Consider the following 21,390-nt stretch of genomic DNA (forward strand, 5'->3'; position numbering starts at 1 on the left):
ATCCCAATTTAGAAAATGACACAAATAATATTATTTAAGAAACTTGTTTCAGTAACAGGGAAATTTTAAAATTATATTTTACTTCACCTCTCAGCCTTGTACAACCAAAATCATAACAAGGACTTGGGCTTTACAGGTGGAAGACTATTAATACAACCTCACAAGAGCAGCAGTTGTGTTTGTATAGCACCTAACCAGTACAGTCCTCAAATCTGAGCTGGGAAACTCTGGGCATCCCTCCAAAACCAACACACACACACGTGTGTGCGCACACAGAAACAAATTAAAATACTTGTGGTTGAAAGGTGACATATAAAAAAGTGAATAAAAAGGTATCATACATGACCTGATATACTAAAAATCTCTTAATTTTCTTCTGCTAGAAACAGTTTGCTAAGAAACAGAAAGGATAATCAAAAACATCAGGTAGTGGCACTTAATTGCTATGCTACCTAATATGCATAAGCTGTCCTGAATCTGAATTTACTACCCATGTCCTACCAAGCCTTAAAAATCCCAAACCCACTCAGTCTTCCACAGAAGGAAGTAAATCATTCTTATTAACTATATATAAGGAAATTCCCTGTAACAGGCACCTGCACTATTATGCAGGATTTTATAAACCACTGTATTTGTAGAATTACCTCTGAATGACTTGTATTGATCTTTTCTTTTAGCTAAATCAAAAACAAGTCTTCTGTAAAGAGCTGTTTTCTAAACCTATTGGATGCATTTCTATGAAAGCTAAAATAATTTTGAAAGCACACAAGGGTAATTCTCTTTCAAATGTAATTGACACTGCCTTTGTGAAGAAACCAGAAAGATCAATGGCAGTAAATTGAATGCACTCAAGTGCTGGCTGAGCATGGAGGACAGAACCAATCCCAGATTCTGTATTTCTTGTAGAACGTAATCTCTATGGCTTTTGCTACTTCTAACAGCAGTCAGATGTTATCAAATATTCTGATACCTACCCAAAACCATCACACACAGAGTTTTAACATTTTCCACATGTATTGGAGAATTCATGCCTTTAACAACTGGAACTGTTTCTTATTAAGTGAACGTCAAGAATTGAATGCAACATTCTGTTGAACATTCTTCTAGACTACAAATGCTTCATTTTTCCTGTTGCATCCAGCCAGGCTGCCCCTTTTATTCCCAGCAACACAAATTGAGTTTTATCAGCCTGAAAGAATCTTTCTTCTAAATGAAGCCCAGTACTGTAATAACTTGAAAGGCATCTTTAGACAGCATAGTAAAAATGTTTGATTTGTAATTGCTTGCTGAACTCTTGCACAGTCCGTTGCCATATGGTACCTCCCTTCTACTGGCAAACAATCTTTCCTTGTTCCTAACTTCTCAGCCTCCCTACCCCCTCCTTTTCTGGAGGGTATGGATAGGAAATCCGAAGGAGGAGTTTCTTCTGCTCTCTGAGTGCTCACGGTGACATCATAGGTGGGCTGAACGGCTGAGCCGAGCGTGTGTTTGTTTAAAAAAACACTGTCCAAAAGTGATGTATATGGAATCTGGGTCAGCTGTAGCTGGTTAGATCCCTTCTGCATGTGAGAATTAAACACTGCGGTTTCAAAAAACATCTCTTTCTCTCTCCTGGAATAACGCATACTGGAGCATTATTTTTTTTCTTTTTTTTTAACTGATCAGTTAGCTTGGTTATCGTATGGAGAAACCCAATTCCTCAATACAGCTTGGATCTAACAGAGAAAGACAAAAGCAGTTTTCAGCTCCAGCTGCAGATTAACACTCCACACCATCGGGTAATATAGGAAGCAAAAGCAATTTGGCCTCTGGATTTTCCATCTGCCACAGAAGCAAACCAGCTGGAAGACTTTATTTCTTGGTAAGTTTTAAAGTTATTCTTACTTACAAATTTAATTTTGAGCTATTTCTGAATGCTACATGCATCTCCCTCAACATACAATTGTGAAGAAACAAATCCCTCTCAGCCTGAGAAACATTTGACAACTAACATTAAGACTCATTTTTGTGGCATTTGGTAGACTTTGGAAAGAATTTTAAAAAGGCACTGCATAGTAGCACAGACTAACTTGTTCCAGTTGTAGGGATGAACAAGTTTCGGTTGTTTAGCTGTATTGTTATCTACAGTTACAGAAAATTAGCACTACCAGATTCTTTGCTAAGCATGTAATTTGGGTACTGTGAACATACTCATGTGAAATTCTGATCCTACCAGAAGGCAAAAGCCAAAACTCATATCGATTTCAGGGCAGCTGGATTTCACCCAACACCAGAGCATAGACCTAGCATTACTAGAACTAGAAAATGGATACCTCAATAAAACCACTGTGAAAAGTCCCAAGCAAATCAATGCACATCTGTAAGTAGCAATCATTGTCTATCGTTTCAAGTATGTTTTTATTTATGGTACTTCTGAGGAGTTGAAGTTGCCTGAGTCCCAGAGCCAACCAAGAAGCCAGTCAGACACTGATTCAGAACATAATCAAATTTGTAGCACAATCAATTGTGCAGCTGAAAATCCAAAGATATTGCTGCAACAGGCACTAAATACCTTCCTTATTTGTACCTCAGTTGAACTGCAGTTTGTTTCTAAATAAAGATCCATTTCATAAACACAAAATGCAGTGTACAAAGCAACACCACATTAAATGGAAAATTGAGGAGTTTGTTACAGTTCATTAGAGGAAGGAAGGAAGAAGAATGTTGCTGCTAATCAATTATTCAAACAAAATTGTTTACAAACAGAAGACAAAAGTACAGATGAAAACCAAAAAATACTTGCTTATACACAGGAAAAGCAGAGAAAACTTTCTTCATGCTGACTTGGAAATTAAAATACAGTAAATAATCCAGAACAATGTAAATGAACTTCAGCAATGTATTTGCATTTATGAACTCAGAGCTGCCTGACACAGTAAGAGAGAATGAAGGGGCTGATGCTAAAAGGAGAGACAAAGTGTTACAGAAGACAAACTTAAGATTTAGTAGCTACCAGAGGAAAAAAAAGTCTGAAGCAGCCTTGATAAACAAGAAAGAGGGATCCTTTCCAAGTTCTTGAGCACGTTTCCTTACTACCCTTTTGTGCTGATTTACATAAGGAGGAGAATCATCTAAACAACCACACAACCCCCCTTTGAAGCACATAATGTGCTCTGGACACCAGGCTCCATTCATTCATCAACAGCCAAGGGTTTGATTTACACTGCTTAGAACAATTCCTAAATCTTCCACAATAATGAAAACAGCTGAGTCAATAATTTTAAAGCAATAAACTGGCTGTATACAAGGTTTTAACTCTCTCTTCTTTGCTACTTTCCAACTTTAGAGTTCAAATTTTGAAATGTATGTTTTAAAACAAAAAACGTAATACTAATATTATCCTGCTGCCAAAAGAATGAAGTGAAGTAAAAAAAAAATACCCTAGTTGAAGTTTTAAAAGATCTTACTAAAAAGAATGGAAATTCTGAACCTTTAAACTTTAGCAGCAACTACATGCCTCTGTTGGGTTTTAATTACTGTTTTATTGTGCTTTATTTTTTGTAATGTGCCCTATTGGTTTGGTCCTTAAAATTTATATACCAATGCATGAAGTACAATTTCCTATAGCAAGCATACTTAATATCTTCAGTATTTGTTCTAAGCAGAACTCTGGAGCCCCAAAATCACACATTTCCAAACACAAAATGTACCACTGCATTGTACCTGCCTGTTCAAACAGTGCAAACACACACAGTGGCTGCCAACAAATGCAAAGGAACCCCCATGCTAAAAAAACTTCACCAAAAAATGTGGAAATGTCATGAAATTTTGCTGTGCTTTCAGAATATATACTATGACAAAATTAACAAATCTCTTCTGTGGAGAATTTCTAAGAAGTTATCATTTTTAAAAGGGGCATGTTTTCTATGACAACCTCAAAACCCCCTGAAGATTTTTAGATTGCCTTTCCTAAAAGGAATCAGATTCATGGCAATCTCTGAGAAGCAGAATTCTGTGACTCAATACATCACATATCTGATGAACAAAACCCAAGAACGTATTATTCCTGGATCCCAGTCAATACAATTGAAAATAATCCTGTTATTTCAGCAGAGGCAGAGGGACTTGCGAGAAAAGCACTTGTTTATACAGGGAGAAGTAACTTAAATACAGACACATACTGAAATCCATGGGAACATTTCTCCTATAGGAAAAGGGTTTTCCCCACATTAGTATTCCTTCTAATGTCACGGACACAGTTTTAAGCTAAAAAAAAATCTACAAAAATCCTCAATTAGCCTGTGCAGACATAGGGGAACACAGCTGGGTTTATTGATTTCAGCTGCTAAGGCAAAGCTCAACAGAAAATGAAGTCTGTGTAACATCAATAACAGAGCTCCCTGATTAGCTGGTATCATGGTCAGGGCATCTTTAGTCTCAGAATTGTAATTTACTTTCTTAAAGAACCCAGTCTATTTCTCTTCCTGTTACATGTAAGAGGGTACTGCTGGCATTTATCACTTGACCATATCCTCTTAATAAATATTTGGAATAAGGATAAATACTGATACTGCATTTTCCATACAAAAGGAATCCTATATTCCCATTTATCTGCAACAGCTTTGTTACATTCACCCGTATCACCCTACACTGCCCAGGGAGAACGAGCCTTTGTCAGCTCTGGAAGAACAGATTCTAGTTTGTGTTGTGGGTTTCTAAATTTTACATCCTGCTGAACATGAGTCACAGAAGTACAACAAAGAACAAATAGTTTGTTGTGCAGAAAGCTAAAAAATGCCAAATATATATCAGCTTCCCCACATCCCCACTCTGTACTTGTCATAACAGTATTTCTAGGGAGGTAACACAGTCTGTGTTACAGCAGTTAAAAAGAGTAGTTACTGGATTGTTTTGCTCTTTTAAATTGGAATTTTGTACCTTTAAACACTTTTTAAAGTAATAAATCAAAAACTAATTTTGAAAGCAAGTTGGGTTTTTTTTTTTTTTTGCACAGGGATCACTCTGGAAAAAGAAAGAAATCAGAAGAAATGGCACTAAATATAAAATGGTATTGAAGCCCTGTCTACAGCTCTGAGTGTTTCTGACAAGCTGATGAAGAAGCTTGTGTTGCTGTGAATAACTGCACATTTTCTTCTGCAGAAGCTATAAAACATCAGCAGGCCAGAACATACATAATGAAACCTCTACAGAGATCTGAGACCCAAAACTGGGTGGCACAGAAACATGATAGAACCAGCTGAAATGAGAGTTTATTCTAATTTAAAAACCATGACATTTGATAAAGAGTTAAATAATGTATTTCAAAGCAATGGTACTTGTAATCACAAGATACTTGCTGCATTTCCAAGGTCTGCACCAGCAGCCCCACTCAGCAGAGGTGACTCCAAACCTGCTGGGAGGGTTGGAGACTGGTTCTGCCTGAGCTGATCTCTGAGCCTCAGCTGTCTCCTAACAGCTCTGCCACTACCTAAACACCTAAACCTAGGAATCCAGGACAAAATGTGTCTGATCTAAAACTCCTAAACTATTTCCCAATTCTAATTTTAATTTGTCATTTAGGTCTTACATATTAGGCTATCATTCTGGGATACTTTGGATAAACAGCTCCTATTTTTTTAAGCTGCTTGCCCAGAACATCAGGAAATTTCTGAAACAGTATTTTCATTTCCTTCTAAGCTGATTAAAACTCCAGGTAAATATCTTGCTCAGAACCTATTATTGTATAACAAGTTAGGCATTAAGCTGCTCAAACTTGACAAGGAATATTTTAAAACATTTAATTTTTTCAACATCAGCATTTCAGTGGAAGTGTATACATTCCCTACCTGGCAGATTCTCAGAAGGAACTCATCCCTGCTTATCTGAATGTCCCAGTTTACTACAAGGTATTTCTGAATTTCAAATTCTAGGCCATAATCTTATGCAGCTGCTGGATTTGGATATGCTGTATTTAGACCCTTTAATTCATTTAATGGTCTGACAGCACATGTATAGACACAGAGCTCGAAACTTTAATACATAAGGGTAAAAGTTCAAAATGAACGCATTTAATATTAAAAGAAATGCAGAAAGCAGACTGCAGCAGAATACATGGCTAGAATGTGGACTGTGTTGCAAAGTTCTTTGTTTTGAAAGATTCATTTAAGTTCTATGAATTTCAGATGGAATATGTGCTGCTGTGGGGAAAAATCCCCAGTTATTCATTATTTCAGTAACCCTGTAGGGTCTTTAAAAGTTCCCAAGAACTAAATTCTTATTCACTTTCTTGGACAATGAAGTACCTATTACACACTATGAAAACAGCAAAATACTGGACTTGTACTACAGCTTCATCCTCAACCATATGCCATGAAATCTGTATCCCTCAATCTGCAAACAGTAAATGCAAAAGTATCAAAAAACTAATTAGGAGATGCAAAGAGGTTTTAAACTTCAGACAATTAATTCAGCTCATCTTTGTCAAATTAGAAACCGTACATAGACCAGTTTCCCATGCACTTCCCATGATGCATGTGAACATTTAACCTAATGAACTACCAAATCTGATCACTGTCCAAGTGATTAATATTTTAAATGTCTGAAATTACCAAAGAAAAACACACAACCAGCTCTGCAGAAAAGTGATACTTTTTCCTAACTTTTTTTCTTTAAACAGAAGTTACCATTTCATCAGAGAAATAGTAACAAAACTATTAAGTTTTGTTTTTGATAGTAGACACAAAAATACCTTACTACAAACTAAGCTAAGTATTTTAAAATAAACTCTTCAAACTTATGTGCTCCCTCCATTTATCCAGGGTAAGAAAGGATTTTTAGTACATGTTAAGCATGTTTTCTTCCCCTTCTGGAAGCAGGGTTTGCAATACAACCATCAGACAAAAAGTTACCAAACATTTAAGCAGAATTCCTAGCTCTAACTCCTGATTGCATGTACATCATGGTTTAAAGCTTGTAACCACTGCTCTTAGGGAAGCCAAAACACAAAGACTTGACAGGTTTCCTGAGACTGAGCAGACACCATTTGTTGCAATAATATTAAAGCCAGTAAGGGAACTGGGAAAAGGGACCTGACCCAAAAGTCACCTTATTATTTGTAATGTGAATGTAAAGGAAGCAGCACAGCTCTGCTTCTCCTCTGGGATCACTGCGTCAGGATTGCCAAATGCGCTTCAACTTGGACCTAGCAGGAACAGAAGGATAATTAACTTCCCCTGCTCTTACTGTATTACTCTTCGTAATTATCCAAAGGCCACTGTAGAAAGGCTATCCAAAGGCTGGCAAGAGAAGTCTGGAAAGGAAAGCCAGATCAACAGCTGAGATAAGAAGAGTGACCTGCTTCACAAAGCAAACAAACCATAAAAAATGAAAGGTTTTTTCCTTATTTAAGTGCTACCGTTGTTTATAATCTCAAATATTTGAAGCTAAAAACCAGGTCTCAATGAACATTCCCAGATCTTTCTCACTGCACTTTAACTCTTTAGAGTTAAAAGAAATTCCTAGTTTTCTTTAAAGGAATGAAACACTTCAGTATGGTATTTATAATGACAACACACCTGATACTTCAGCATTATTTGTATAAAGATGTTCTCAAAGATACAAAAATAGTGTGACAACAATTCTAAATGTTCATCTCAAGGCAATGAAATAGGGACACATATGCAAAGTGTTCTAAGCTTTCCTTACAAACTCAAAATCACCTGAATAAGTAATTTTTGATGTTTGCAACAATATCTAATCTCCTGCCTAACAGTCATGTCCAAAAATAGTCAAAAAGCGCGTTTTCCAACTCTACTAAAACTGTGTATATATAAACTTGAAAAATGAGCATATATATAAATCAGTATGTATATACTATTTAATAAATTACACATATATATCTGTATATAAAGCTAAAGGAAGAGCAGAAAAGCTTACACAATTCAAATTCCAACATTTATATAAATAATTTAATCTCCCTACTTCCCTTCCAGGAAGGTATTCTGCAAGCACTCCATGTCCCATAACCTCGTGCAGGTAACTGCAGTGAGCACAGTTCTGAGCAATCTGATAATGGAGGGTAGCATAGAATCTAAGCACAACAATGTTTCTGAAAACTAACCCATTGCAACAACTCCTTTATTAAATCCTGTATCTAAATTATAGTGTTTCCTGCTCAAAACAGCCAGCCAATCTAATGGAATCTAAGCCCAAGGAAGAGATTCCAGAGGTTTGGCTACATACATGCAAGCAAGGCAAGCAAACCCATCAGTTTAGGCAGTTTAAAAGTCCAGAAGCTTTAGTTATGCCTCTGGTTTAATAACTTTATCTTTTATCTGTTCAACAGGCTCCTGACAGTCATAACACTTTCTTTAAAATGAAGATATTGAAGTGGACTTTGGGCATCCTGCTGTTCCTGCTGCTGTCTATCGGGCGCTGTACAGAACAATCCACGCCAAATAAGACGCCCCAGCAGCGGCAGCCTCGTGCAGCAGACAGGGGAGAGGAAGGGAAGAAATGTGGTTACACCTTCCTGGTCCCAGAACAAAAAATCACAGGGCCAATCTGCGTGAACACAAATGGCCCAGGCACTGGGAACAGGAAAGATGAAGTCACCAGGATGGACATCGAGAACCTGAAGGATGTGCTGTCCAAGCAGAAGCAGGAGATCGACATTTTGCAGTTGGTGGTGGATGTGGATGGAAACATCGTGAATGAAGTCAAATTATTGAGGAAAGAAAGTCGGAACATGAACTCTCGTGTGACCCAATTGTACATGCAACTCCTGCACGAGATAATTCGCAAGCGCGACAACTCGCTTGAGCTTTCCCAGCTGGAAAACAAAGTCCTTAATGTTACAACAGAAATGCTCAAAATGGCAACAAAATACAAGGAGCTTGAAGTAAAATACGCAGCGCTAACTGACCTGGTAAACAACCAGTCTGTGACTATCTCGCTGCTGGAGGAGCAGTGCCTGAGGATCTTCTCGCGCCAGGACCCCCACGGGTCCCCACCCCTTGTGCAGGTGGTGCCCCAGCACATCCCCAACAGCCAGCCCTACACTCCCGTGCTGCTGGGAGGCAACGAGATCCAGCGAGACCCAGGCTACCCCCGGGACAGAGACGTACGGCCACCACCCGACCCCGCCACTTCTCCCACAAAGAGTCCTTTCAGAGTGCCACCTCTGGCTCTGATTAACGAGGGTGAGTTACCTGTTGCTATTTATCTAACCTGAGATCTCTCCACTTCTGAGGGAAACTGTTCTGACTGCTGAATTTTTGCCAGGGTCAGGATTAAAAGTGTGAGACAGTATTTCTTGTTTGGACTCAGATGTTTATTAGTTCTTATCTATATTATATTATTGTGAGTTCTACAGCACTTCACTCTAACAAACTAAAAACGGAACTGTATCTCTCTGTCTACAAGCTTTTTAAGGATAAACTGTCCAATTAAGAAATGACACCTAAATTATTTTTACTTTTGACCCAAAAACCAACCACCCATGCCCGCAATGTGGACTTTTTTATCCAGTTACACAAAACCACCCAAACCCATGGAGAGGAAAATGAACAAGAAGGACCAGCCTCTGCCCTAAAACCACCATCTTGCTTTATATATATTACTGTATTCTAAAACATCAAACTCTTACGTTTTCCACGATGTGATATTGCACACTTCTATTCACACCCACAATCCCAGTTCTGTCATTCCATTTTGGAAGCCTTCTCCATGACCTCAAGTCACATGCAGTGTTCTCCTGGGGGTCAGTGCCTGTCAGCACAAAAAGTCTGAAATTCTCACTGACCAGGGTTCCACCACCCGACCATAGAAACAGAAGGAAGAATTTAAAGCACTGGTAGAGTTTGCTCTTGCTCCTGATTTTCTCTCCCCCTTCCACCTCCCAGGGAAAGCTTTAGTTTGCCAAATAGCCCAAACCTCCCTAAGATGAATTTGTTGAAATGGCTGATACTCATAAATACCATCTGAACAATAATCATCTTCAAGTCACAAAATGTTGGGGCTTCTCTCTGCAGCTGATTTGAGTAATGAAAAGATGAAAATTCAGTATTAGCATAAACTTTCTAACATTTATCCATTTCTTTGATGATGCCTAATAGCTACATGTTACAGTAGCTGGCAAGAGTGAATAAGAGGAACTAATTAATCATAAACAAATTAAATAACATCAAGTTTTTGTCCTTTATACTTAACATTTGTCAGAAGAAAATTCTCCTAGAAGAATTTTTATCCTTCTATTCTGACCTGCTTTAAAATGAACATCTAAATCCACCAACACAGTCCTAAGTGTTTAGTTGAAATATTCAGGAGTGGTAAGTTTGAAAGGATAATTGAATCAAGGCTGGATCCAATTAGAGGCACTCAGCTTTGAAAATTTAAAATCAGTAACTACACTCCCAGTAACCTGTTGTCAGTAGGGGATGGCAAGTTAAACTAAAACCATAAATATTATGAAAATACATTCAGGAGACTGTATCCTATCTTCACGTGTTACACTCTTTAGGTAATTAGAAAAATTCATGTATCACCAGGAATCAAAATTAGTGACAAGTCAATTAACTACCTATAAGCCGCCCTGAACTCTATCATGTTTCTCACTGTATTGAAATTTTGACAGAATCGCTATTTTAAAAAAATTCAAGAATTCAGAAAAACAAGTTTTTCTCAGACATCCCTTTGAGTGCTTGCTCTTGGCTTCTGTTAGCACAGCAAAAGGGTTTGGTAGGGATTTTGGGTTTAGGTGGCTGTTTTGTTTTTGTTTCTTTCAAATTGCCTTTAGTCACAGCTGAAAGTTGAACTCGGTTCCTAAGATGAAGCCAAACATTCATTTGTGACTGCTCTGCAGCATTACACCCAACCAGCTGCTGATGTAAAGAACAACTATTTTTATTCAAGGTCTGCAGAAAATTCAGGCATGAGCCCAAGCAAAATGCCAGATGTCATGTGAATTGCAGTGGCACATCATGACAGAAAGGAAACAGTTCATATCAAAGCATTGCGTTGATGTCTGGTAAGACAGCACAAGTATAATTCTAAAAACAGCCACAACTTCCTGCTTCCCAGCAAACCCTCGCTTCCAGGTTCTGCTCTAAACACATCTTTTTCTCAATCAATACATGCCTGCTGCACGTACAAAATGAGGCAACAGCACTAAGTATTATCCTCAGAATTATCTACACTGGTGTTCACTGACCCCTCTACCCCTAGAAGCTGAGAATTTGAATCCATTTTTGGAAGAGAACACAAATTTTAGGAAGCTTATTGTAACATTATTCACCTTCCTTTAATACTAGATTCTTGAGTTGGAAGTGTAAGTGTTCCTTGCAGTGCTTGGGAAAGGGAGGGCTGAGAATTGCTACAGTGGGTAGAGCATCAGTTATCAAAACCAAAATTTGGACATTCCAACACAACGCCCAGTTACTATCTCTGATTTTTAAAATTAAGGTAAACAGATTTCATGGTGCACAGAATCAAAACTATGTCATAGAAGAAACATCTTTACGGTTAAAAGATAAACATTTTTTATAATGTATAAAGATGTCAAAAAAAACCAATGAAAACCAGTCCCAATTAGAAATAGGCCTGTTAAAGACAGATGTCAGAATAAATACCTGCACCTCCTCACAAATACTTGCGTGCAGCAGATGGGTCAGAAAGGTCAATGTGTATCTGAATATTGTGAGTGCAGAGTAAAATGCAAAATATATGGGGAACAAAAGGATGAAGTTCTGTTTTCTGAGTATGGTGGTTATTTTGTATAAAAATTGCTCTAAAAATTGAGGAAGGTTCATGTGGTCACAGACAGGATAATGAGCCTGGATCTGGACATACCTGTGAATTGCAGTTGTCACAATTACCTTAACATTTGGAATAATAACCACTGAACCCCTGAATTACTGCCACTATATCTGCAAAATGTAGTTTCAAGTTAGTTAAGTACCTGAAAACTAGACACTGCCCCATACAATAATTTCTAACACCTCTTGGTTAACAAAATAGCTTCTTTTTTTTACTATATGTCCAATTTTATTTTGGACTTTTCCTCTACTAATGCCCCCAAAATCCTCTCTATGAAGCTTACACAAGCACAAGCACTGTATCATCTGCTCAAGATAACATCTGGCATCTCAAAAAGGGATTCAGCCATCAAGTTATCAAACTTTCAACTTAAAATATTTAATCTCTTTCCTTCTCTACTTCATTTAATTTAGCATAGAATGTGATCTGCACTAAATCATACATCTAAGCCACAATTTTGGAAGTGAAATATTTAACAGATCATCTTCTCAGAGTATTTCTGACTTATCACTGTCTAAGTGACATATGTACACAGACTGCTACAAAAGACTAGATATGCATGAGATACTTACTTACATGAACTATAAACTACAGTTTATATGTTTACAAATTATATGTAAAATATAGTTTATAAACTATATGTACTTACTTACATAAACTATAAAACCTGTAAGATTTTAAACAGAAAACCATGCTTTTTTCATCAGACTTCCACCCACACCAGCACTGTGGAGAATCTCACTTTCACAAACCTCAGTATTTCCACTGAACAAGATCAGTTCTTATAACGTGAACATGAAATAATTATAACTAACAAAGAATTTACTTCAGTTAAAAGATTCAGGGCTATACACCAAAAATTATGGGATATGTTGGATTTCCTTACATTCAGAGCAGAAGTCTCTTACCTCTACCATTAATTTATGTTAATACATACAGAGAAAGCTGAGCATCAAAGCAGATGAGTTGCATCCTGTGAACATAAAGCCACCTGAACTCCAGAAGTGATCTAAGTACTACATAAACACACTGGTACAATTCTATCTCCCTTAAAAACTACTTAAAATGACCCCAAACATCTGCTTGGGTCTCTCATGGAAAAATGAGTGCTCAAGTTCTCCTCCAACAATAATCATGTGGGATAACACCCATATAACAGCAGATCTAATTAAACTATTCTTAGTTTTCAATTAACATTACAAAATATAAGGTTTATTTGTTTTTACTTTTCCTAAAGCAATAATTGTTTTACAAAAATACTTCTGGAACAACATCCCTGTTCAGTTATAGAGCACCCAAATTTACCTCAGACAGATCAAGGAAGGGGAATGAGACCCAGCTTATTCCAGGAAATTATCTGTCCCCAGGACAAACTCTGGGAATTTCAATTGTGAACAAGAGGGGAAAAAAGCACTTGTATCCGAAAGCTACAGGGTTTATTTCCTAAGGTGTCAGTGTTTGCACTGGAAGAATGACAAAGCCATCCCAATGCTGACAGTGCAGGAATACTTACAGGAATGGCTCAGTGCCTGTGACATTCCTGTCACAGCCACAAGCTCTGAGTACTCCTCATTAGACACACAAGCTTCATTACCTCTAATTATGCTTTACAGATTTCTTGCTACTTATATACTTGTCCAAGTTGCAACTACTACCTGAAAATCTAGGAAAAGTGTGATTTTCAGCTTGCTTTTGTCACATAAGCTTAATTTGCAGTGAAGTCTCTTTCCCTCAGCCTCTACTTTTGATTAAAGAATAACCTCAACAAATTTATTCTATGCTGTTTTGCACATGAGCTGTTTCTGTGACTGATGGGTTCTCTCTGAATTTCCAAGAAGATTTGAGAAAATAAACCCTCTAGAAGGAGAGGAAAGCTGTAGTTTATTTTCAGATATGCTGAGTTTTCAAATACATTTAGGGCATCACCACTAACTAGTCATCAGAACACACTTTGCTTTTCATTAGTAAATTACCAGTTTCTCTAAACCAACTGCAGTAATGACACACAAACAAGATTTTTTCTAAAAAGCAGAAAATAAAAACATTACCGAAACTGAAAGGCAAACTAGGCAAGGTTTTCAGAGACACATAAGCTGCATCTTTCTCAGAAAATTACCAGATGGTCTTCTCTAAGTATTATTTGTAAAACCACCATTCACATGGACTAAAACAGAGCTTTCAAGCAGCACTCACAACAGCAACAGGAATTTTGTGCAACCACAGCCCTGAGAACAAATATGTGAGTCCTTTCAGTTGCTCAAAAATCCCTCTCCATTGCTTGCTTATTTCCTTCATCAGTATCCATCTGCACACATCACACCAGGCTGACACATAAAACTTAAGAAGAGTCCTATACAGAGTTAACAGCCTAATCCTCAAATTGGCTAAGTACATAACAGCAGAAAATTATGCAGCATAAGAATTCTCTCTGACTAAATTCCATGTCTGTAGACTCTGGCAGTGAGTATTTCTTACAGCAGCTCTCAAATTACTTATATATTCAGAAATAGGTAGGGTTGGTTGGGTATCCTGGGTTTTTTTTTGTTTTTACTTCTACCAGTTTCAAACTGGTGTGCCAGAAAATGAAGGAAAAAATTAATGAAAAAAAAAATCATAATGTTTCTCAGTATCAAGATCTTGAGTATAAATCTTTGCCACAGCAGAGAAAAAATCAGGTGTTGGTAACCAAAGTCCATTATTTATGCTAAACATTATTTTGTTTAGCAAAACAAAATTTTTGTTCCAAAATATATGGAGATAAGATATTGACATGTTTATTTATATATGCAATTAATCTCAGACAGGAACTTTTTGCACTGTTTTCCATGGTAGGTTTATACAATAATTGAATTCTTGACTTTCAATTACAAAATATTCCAACACAATGGGAACTGCAACCAATCTTGAAGGCTTACAGTATTTTTTTTTTCCCAAAAGGTCCATTCAAAGACTGCCAAGAAGCCAGGGAAGCTGGGCATGCCAACAGTGGAATTTACATGATCAAACCCAAAACCAGCAATGAGCCAATGCAACTCTGGTGTGAGAACAGCCTGGACCCTGGAGGATGGGCAGTTATCCAGAAGAGAACAGATGGATCTGTCAACTTTTTCAGGAACTGGGACAGCTACAAGGTAAATTCTAGAATACAGAAAATCAGTGAGAAAAGAAAGATAATTGAAAAGAGTGATCACCCCTTAGAGGCAAACACATTTCAGTGAGAATGTCCCATTTCCCTCTGTGCACAGTTAACTTTGTATGAACCAACCTGTCTGAGACAGCCTGGGTTTGTAATGCACAACACAACTGGGAAACATGTTATGTTAGACAGTGGATGGGAAATTATTTATTACAAAGTTCTAACTGAACACATGATTTTTATTAACACTCAGAACTACAGTGAGTATTTGTAAAGCTTCATTTGTCTCCCTTATGAATAAGCAAACTCAGCCTGTGAAATTATTCATTTAAGCACACGAACAGATTTGCTGGACTGGGGGCTCAACTTAAAAATAGTTCTAATAATGAATTAAAGGAAGTAATTTCCTTCCATTAATTTAGGTTAGAAACCTAAAGATGTCAGGCTGGTGAAAGGAAACACATTGCTGTGTGTTACTATGATATTATGCACTAGCAGGCAGAATGTCTAGGATGACAAGAGGATGCTGCTTTGGAGGAATTACATGCTAAATGGGAAATTTGAAAATTATTTGATTGGGGTAATAATAACAGTAATAATAATTACATATAGGACACAATTAACATGAGGATTTTTTGCTTCTTGCATTCTTGGAGTTTTGTGATTAAAATATTAATTCCTAAATCAATAATAACTAAAACAATTATTCAATAATCAATCAAACAAATAATTATGCAAAGTCTTTACTTCTTGGAGCAGTACATAGTTGGTTTTGGAGTTGTTAAATGCTATAAAATGTTTTAAGGCAGTTATGAAGTGCCTTATAAAGCAGTCATAAACATTCTGAACCTAATGCAACACCAAACACTAACAACACTGGTTTACTTGGTGAAAGCAGACAGGAAATATCACTTCACAGCTACTGTACTGGTAGTCTGTGATTTGAAAGAAAAGATGTCTTTATATTTAGTTTCTAATAAATCCTGTAAAGAACACAGAGGAATAGGGTAGTTAAATTCACAGTAAAAAACACTAGTTGCAATGCAGAAGCAACAAGAAGTTATTTGCCTTGAACACTGAGACTGTTGATCCACAAATACCTTTTTCAAGCTGGAATTACAACCTAAAATCGCTTGATTCACCCGTTATTACAAATCCCCTTAGCTTTGTCAAGAAATATTGTTTCAGTTTCCCTATTCTCCCCCCCTTTACCTTAAAAAGAGGAGGACAGCAAGAACAGAGATGTTTTGCCACCATTAATGGTGCTGGCAGCATCTCATGCAGCTGAGTAGTCCCAGGGCAGCAAAATAAAGCACTTAAATGCATGGGTTGAAGTCATTCAGAAGTTTAAAGGCTTTCAGTACCCAAATTCCACTGGTTTATCACACTCCTGCTGATGAGTGTTTTAACAAACACAGAAAACTGAGCTAACAGCACCTTCCGATCTTCTTTTGCACAGAAAGGATTTGGGAACATTGATGGAGAGTACTGGCTGGGACTGGAAAACATCTACATGCTCACCAATCAGGATAATTACAGACTCTTGATTGAGCTGGAGGACTGGAGCAACAAGAAAGTGTACGCAGAGTACAGCAGCTTCCGCCTGGAGCCTGAGAGCGAATTCTACCGGTTGCGCCTGGGCACGTACCAGGGCAACGCTGGAGACTCCATGATATGGCACAATGGAAAGCAATTCACAACACTGGACAGGGACAGGGACATGTATTCAGGTAAGCAAAGCTGTGTGGCTGTGAAATGTGAGTTAAGTGCGTTCCATCAGTGACACCATCACAGCATAGGAAAAAAAAAATGTGTAAATTCTGATAAAATAACCCTGTTGAAGATAATTTGAATCAATTATGATAAAAACCACATTGGCAGGGCCCCCTTTGAGGCTCTACATCTGTCAGAAATTCAAAATATATCTCCCTCATTGACAATGCTCTGCAGCAATTTTCTGTTTAGCTCATCACTTGCAAGTGACTGCAACCAGATTATCTCTCATGGTGATGTCTGAGTAGTGCTGCTGCCACAGAATCACCACGAACTAAAGCCTCTGAAGAGCATGAAAGGAACTGCAAGTGTGCAGAGGTTTAGTTGTGTACCAATACTTAAGAAAGGGGCCCATCATTTCGTTTTTGCACTCCTTAAAGCTCTCTTTTTCTCATTTCCAGTTTTTCCCTTGCAGTAACAGGAAGCTTGGAGAGTGCAATACTTCAACTGCCTTTCCTCAGCTGTCAATAACCATAAAGCTGGACAAATCCTGCAAACTCTTAGACAAGCCCATAACAGTAAAAACACAAGTTACAAGCAACTCTTTGTGGAACCGTGGCCCCGCGTGCTGCTTGGGGCTTTATCAACTCACATTGCTTCCACTGGAGTATTTCTAAACAGCACATAATCCAAGTTCCTTGGGTGCTAGCTCATGGACAAGCAGTGCTGACAGGCTGAGAAGAGTTCTCTCCTCCATTTTCAGCTGTCACATTAAAGACCATGTCAATAACCCCCCCTCCAGCAATGACTGCTGTTACAACAGAATTCATAATTTAGCAAGAACAGCAAGATGTGACCACAACAGGCTATGAAGTACTTCCAAGCGGCCTCTGTGAATAAGCCACAATATGAAAACATTTAGTAAACCTCTATTTGTACTGCTTAAAGCTGAAGCTCACCCTTGTCCTTCTGTTCCACAGGAAACTGTGCTCACTTCCACAAGGGCGGCTGGTGGTACAACGCGTGTGCACACTCCAACCTCAACGGGGTCTGGTACCGAGGGGGCCATTACAGGAGCAAGTACCAGGATGGAATATTTTGGGCTGAGTACCGAGGAGGTTCCTACTCCTTGAAAGCAGTTCAGATGATGATCAGACCAATAGACTGAGGAGGAAAACCCCACAGTGCTCCCATATAAAATTCTCAGTGTTTGAGCTCCAGAAAAATAAAATATTACTTTTTAATCATTATTTTGCACAATCTGCCCCTGCAAAAAGCAGGTCTAAAGTTTTCCTGTCTTCTTTCCCCTGTCATGTTCCCCCCTCCTTTATTAGGACCCTTGTCTACTGTGACAGATAGTGTTTTTTTGAAACACACATTCAAAAAAGCAGATGTTTGTGCTTGCAAAGCATATTTATCTTTTTTTTTTGAAGATCAACATGCTTGATGTTAACAGTCAAAACTGGTAAAAAATTCCAGGTCTTTGACAAGATACAAGCTTTTCCAGTTCAAAAAGCTTATGCTTTTTCAGGTTAGCTCAACCCTTAAATGTAAATATGTGAAATGACATTGTCTTGCTTTAATGTGAAAATTGATTAGTTATTTAACAATTTATTTAAAAATGTTGGTATTACTTTCAATGAAAAATATGACTTCACATTACTGTTTGATATTTACTCCAAGAACCTACATAAAAAATTGGAGACATGTTAGCTTTGCCAGCAGAGAAAGATTTTTGCAACAAATAATTATTTCAAAATGAAGAGGCAAATTTAAAACAAAACAAAAAATTATACAAAATTTCTTAGAGAATTCTCTACACTGCTAAGATCTGCAAGTCCTACCTTCTGTAAAAATTTAGGCAAAATGCTCCTTGCATAAGAAAATTAATTGTATGAAATTTTGGATAAACCTGAGACAATCAAATTATTTGGTACTTTTTTTTACTTTCAACCTCCATATTCAAGCTTTCTAATTAAACTTTGAACTTAAATGGCAAAACTGAAAGTTCTGGTATTAAAATAATGACTTGACACTTCCCTGCTCCAATTAGGAGTGATGAGGACTGACCAAGCATTCACACATAGTCATTGAGATATGAGACAGTCATCCCTGAATATCAGAAGTTTTCCTCCAACACAGCTTTCTGCTCCCACAGTAGAACAAAGGTTAGAAATCAGCTCTGAGTGTGTTCTCCCTGACATCCCAAATTTGGGCTGCTCTTATGACACATACATTTCCCTTCCCTTACATCCATACAACTTTTGATACTGTTTACAACAAATTTTAGCTTCTAGATATCAGATTTCCACTGGAATTAATATGTTATTTAAGAAATTAAATAGAAAATACTTTCCCAACATTTAACAAAAGCTATACCACACACTGATTCAAAACAAGATATTTCCAAAATCTGATACAACCAAACATTCACTTTAGGTACCAAAATCTTTCTTCCTGTTATATAAAATTACTTTATAACTGCACTTATAGCCACACAGGTTGCCTGATTTAATTTTATATGATGTAAAACTGAATATGCTGTTCTGAACTGTAATCAATGCGTTTGTTTAGCAACCCATATGTGCCTTCAGGACTGTAAGGAACTTTGTTCCTATTTAAAATAAGAAACCATAATAGCTAAAAGAATAATCTAGTATGATTGTTATGTTAAATTAGCCAATATCAATTACTATGCAAAGCCTTGTATGTAATTCAGAGGAGAAAAACCAGCATTTTGCTTTCAGAACACACCCTCTGGAGCAGAGATAAAGCTTCATTGATAATGTATGGCTGCAAGGCTTGTAGTTAAATCTTTGGTCAGAGATCAAAGCCAGCCAGTTCCACCAATATTTAATTGGGGTTGGCAGTGGTGGGGAATCAGTCCCAGCATATTCCATGCCCAAATTCCAAGAATTTTAACTGACACAAATGTTTATGATTACAATTCTGAAATTGTTCTTCATATAACAATGTTTGTTACAAATATCATACAGACCTCATTGACTGAGTGTCCTGCAAAACATTTTTTAATTGCAAATGCTTAAAATTGAGACTCTTTATAGCCTGTCCTTTTTTCTCTATGGTAGCTGGATAGAAGAGCAGTTCACGTAAACTTAAAAAAAAGGAAAATGCCCTCCAAAACATTCCTTTAATGATCACTTCTGACAGCTTTTAGCTTATTCAACAGGCAGATTTCCTCTCCTTGGCAGAGAGCGTATTTTACCCCATGAAGCTCTTGCCTGCTACAAAAACAGTAATAGTGTTTGTTTATTCAGTGCAGTCAGTGAAAGGTGTACTTTGCAGAAACCCCAAAGTCAAATTAGCTTGCACTCAGCCTTTTAATTAAATCTTATATATTAGACATCTAAAAAGTGAGCTTTCCCCAATTTAAAGCTGCAGGATGACATTAACTAAACATTATTACAAAATCCACCCAGAAACCTCAGACTGTACAAATGCTGTGCTCTGAAAGGAAAGACTTAATTAAGTTGCCAATTTAAGATTATGAGGAAGGAAAGCATAGAATGTCTTCTACAGACTGATTCATACTCTGTACAATAATTCACTTTCAATTGCTTGTAACTCTATCAGTTTGTAGCCTTTGGGACGAGTTTTCTAAGCAGGGTGAATGACTTTAAAAGTTCAGTGTTTTCTCTTGTGCCTTTTCTTTTGAAAGATTTTCAAAAGAGCCTGTAGCATCCCTCAGGCTTCTTGCCCTGGGCATTCAGAAGCAGTCTGTCTGGGAAGGATAAAGCCTTCACCATTCCTCTACCATCAGTCCAAATTTAATCAAGGAGACCTCAAGAAAGTTCAACTCGTACAAAACTGGAAACACAGTTTTCACATCTATTTCCAAAATCTATTGCAAGCACTATCACTGAAGCAGCTGAATATTCCTCACATGAATACTTAATAACCTGTTTTCAGCTTTTCTCTTTCTGGATATCACTCCTCAAAGACAGCTATAAGAAAAATATCTCACAAGGTAGTACTGCTTAGTTAAATAAAAATCTTACTTCTCAAGATATGGCTCAGTTCTTTCATTGTGCAATCTCAAATGGATCAGAACTCTGGAATGAGACTTCCTTGGAGAAGAGGGTTTTATTTTAAGGTGAAATATAACATCACATACATAGCTCCCATTTGCTCTGGCTGCTTCAGTTGTCTGGGTGATGCAACACTGTTAACATATCCCACACTGTGTATCAAGGGCCTGCTGCTGAACATATTTATTGGTGTTGCAGCTTTTCACACCCACATTTAAGTAGGTGAGTCCACACTGATGATGTGCTGCTCCCACCTGCATTTCTAGAATTCTGGAATCACATCACAATCATTGCTGCAAGGAGCTAAGAAACATTTTTATTTCCCCTCCCTCCAGTTAAATGTGGAAGCACATCATTATCTTGTCCACAGAGAGTAAGCTGTGGAAATAAGAAAACAATCTGTACTTCTGTGGCTCTGCTCCTATTGGCAAAACCTACACCAAGAAAGCATTTCAGCTTTTTCTTATAATGCCAAGATGGCCATTAAAAAAAAAAAACCTATACCCACATCTGGTATTTGGCTGCATAAGGGTGGAACATTCATCCTTGAAATTGCAGCTGAAATTCCTTTATATGCTCACCTTCTCTGTCACCTTCCAAACAGAGGTCTCCATGACCAGTGCTCCTCTAGAGGGGATTTGCAATGGCAAATTTAATTGTGTGGCAAGTCTGATGCTCTACACTCTTCCAAAGAGCATT

General features: G+C 37.5%; 2 protein-coding genes across 4 annotated transcripts in view; one reads left to right on the forward strand and one right to left on the reverse strand.

Annotated features, from left to right (window-relative positions):
• The window catches only part of RALGPS2 (Ral GEF with PH domain and SH3 binding motif 2), a 114,322-nt gene that overhangs the window by 37,777 nt on the left and 55,155 nt on the right, over nt 1–21,390 (reverse strand). The window lies entirely within an intron of this gene.
• Nucleotides 1,530–20,668, forward strand: ANGPTL1 (angiopoietin like 1). Its single transcript, XM_053984668.1, has 5 exons — nt 1,530–1,861; nt 8,324–9,179; nt 14,731–14,924; nt 16,389–16,659; nt 17,623–20,668. The coding sequence occupies exons 2-5, from the start codon at nt 8,354–8,356 to the stop codon at nt 17,808–17,810; spliced, it is 1,479 nt and encodes a 492-aa protein (XP_053840643.1). The 5' UTR covers nt 1,530–1,861; nt 8,324–8,353; the 3' UTR covers nt 17,811–20,668.

Source organism: Vidua macroura, chromosome 9, assembly GCF_024509145.1.
Source record: "Vidua macroura isolate BioBank_ID:100142 chromosome 9, ASM2450914v1, whole genome shotgun sequence".
Lineage (NCBI taxonomy): Eukaryota > Metazoa > Chordata > Aves > Passeriformes > Viduidae > Vidua > Vidua macroura.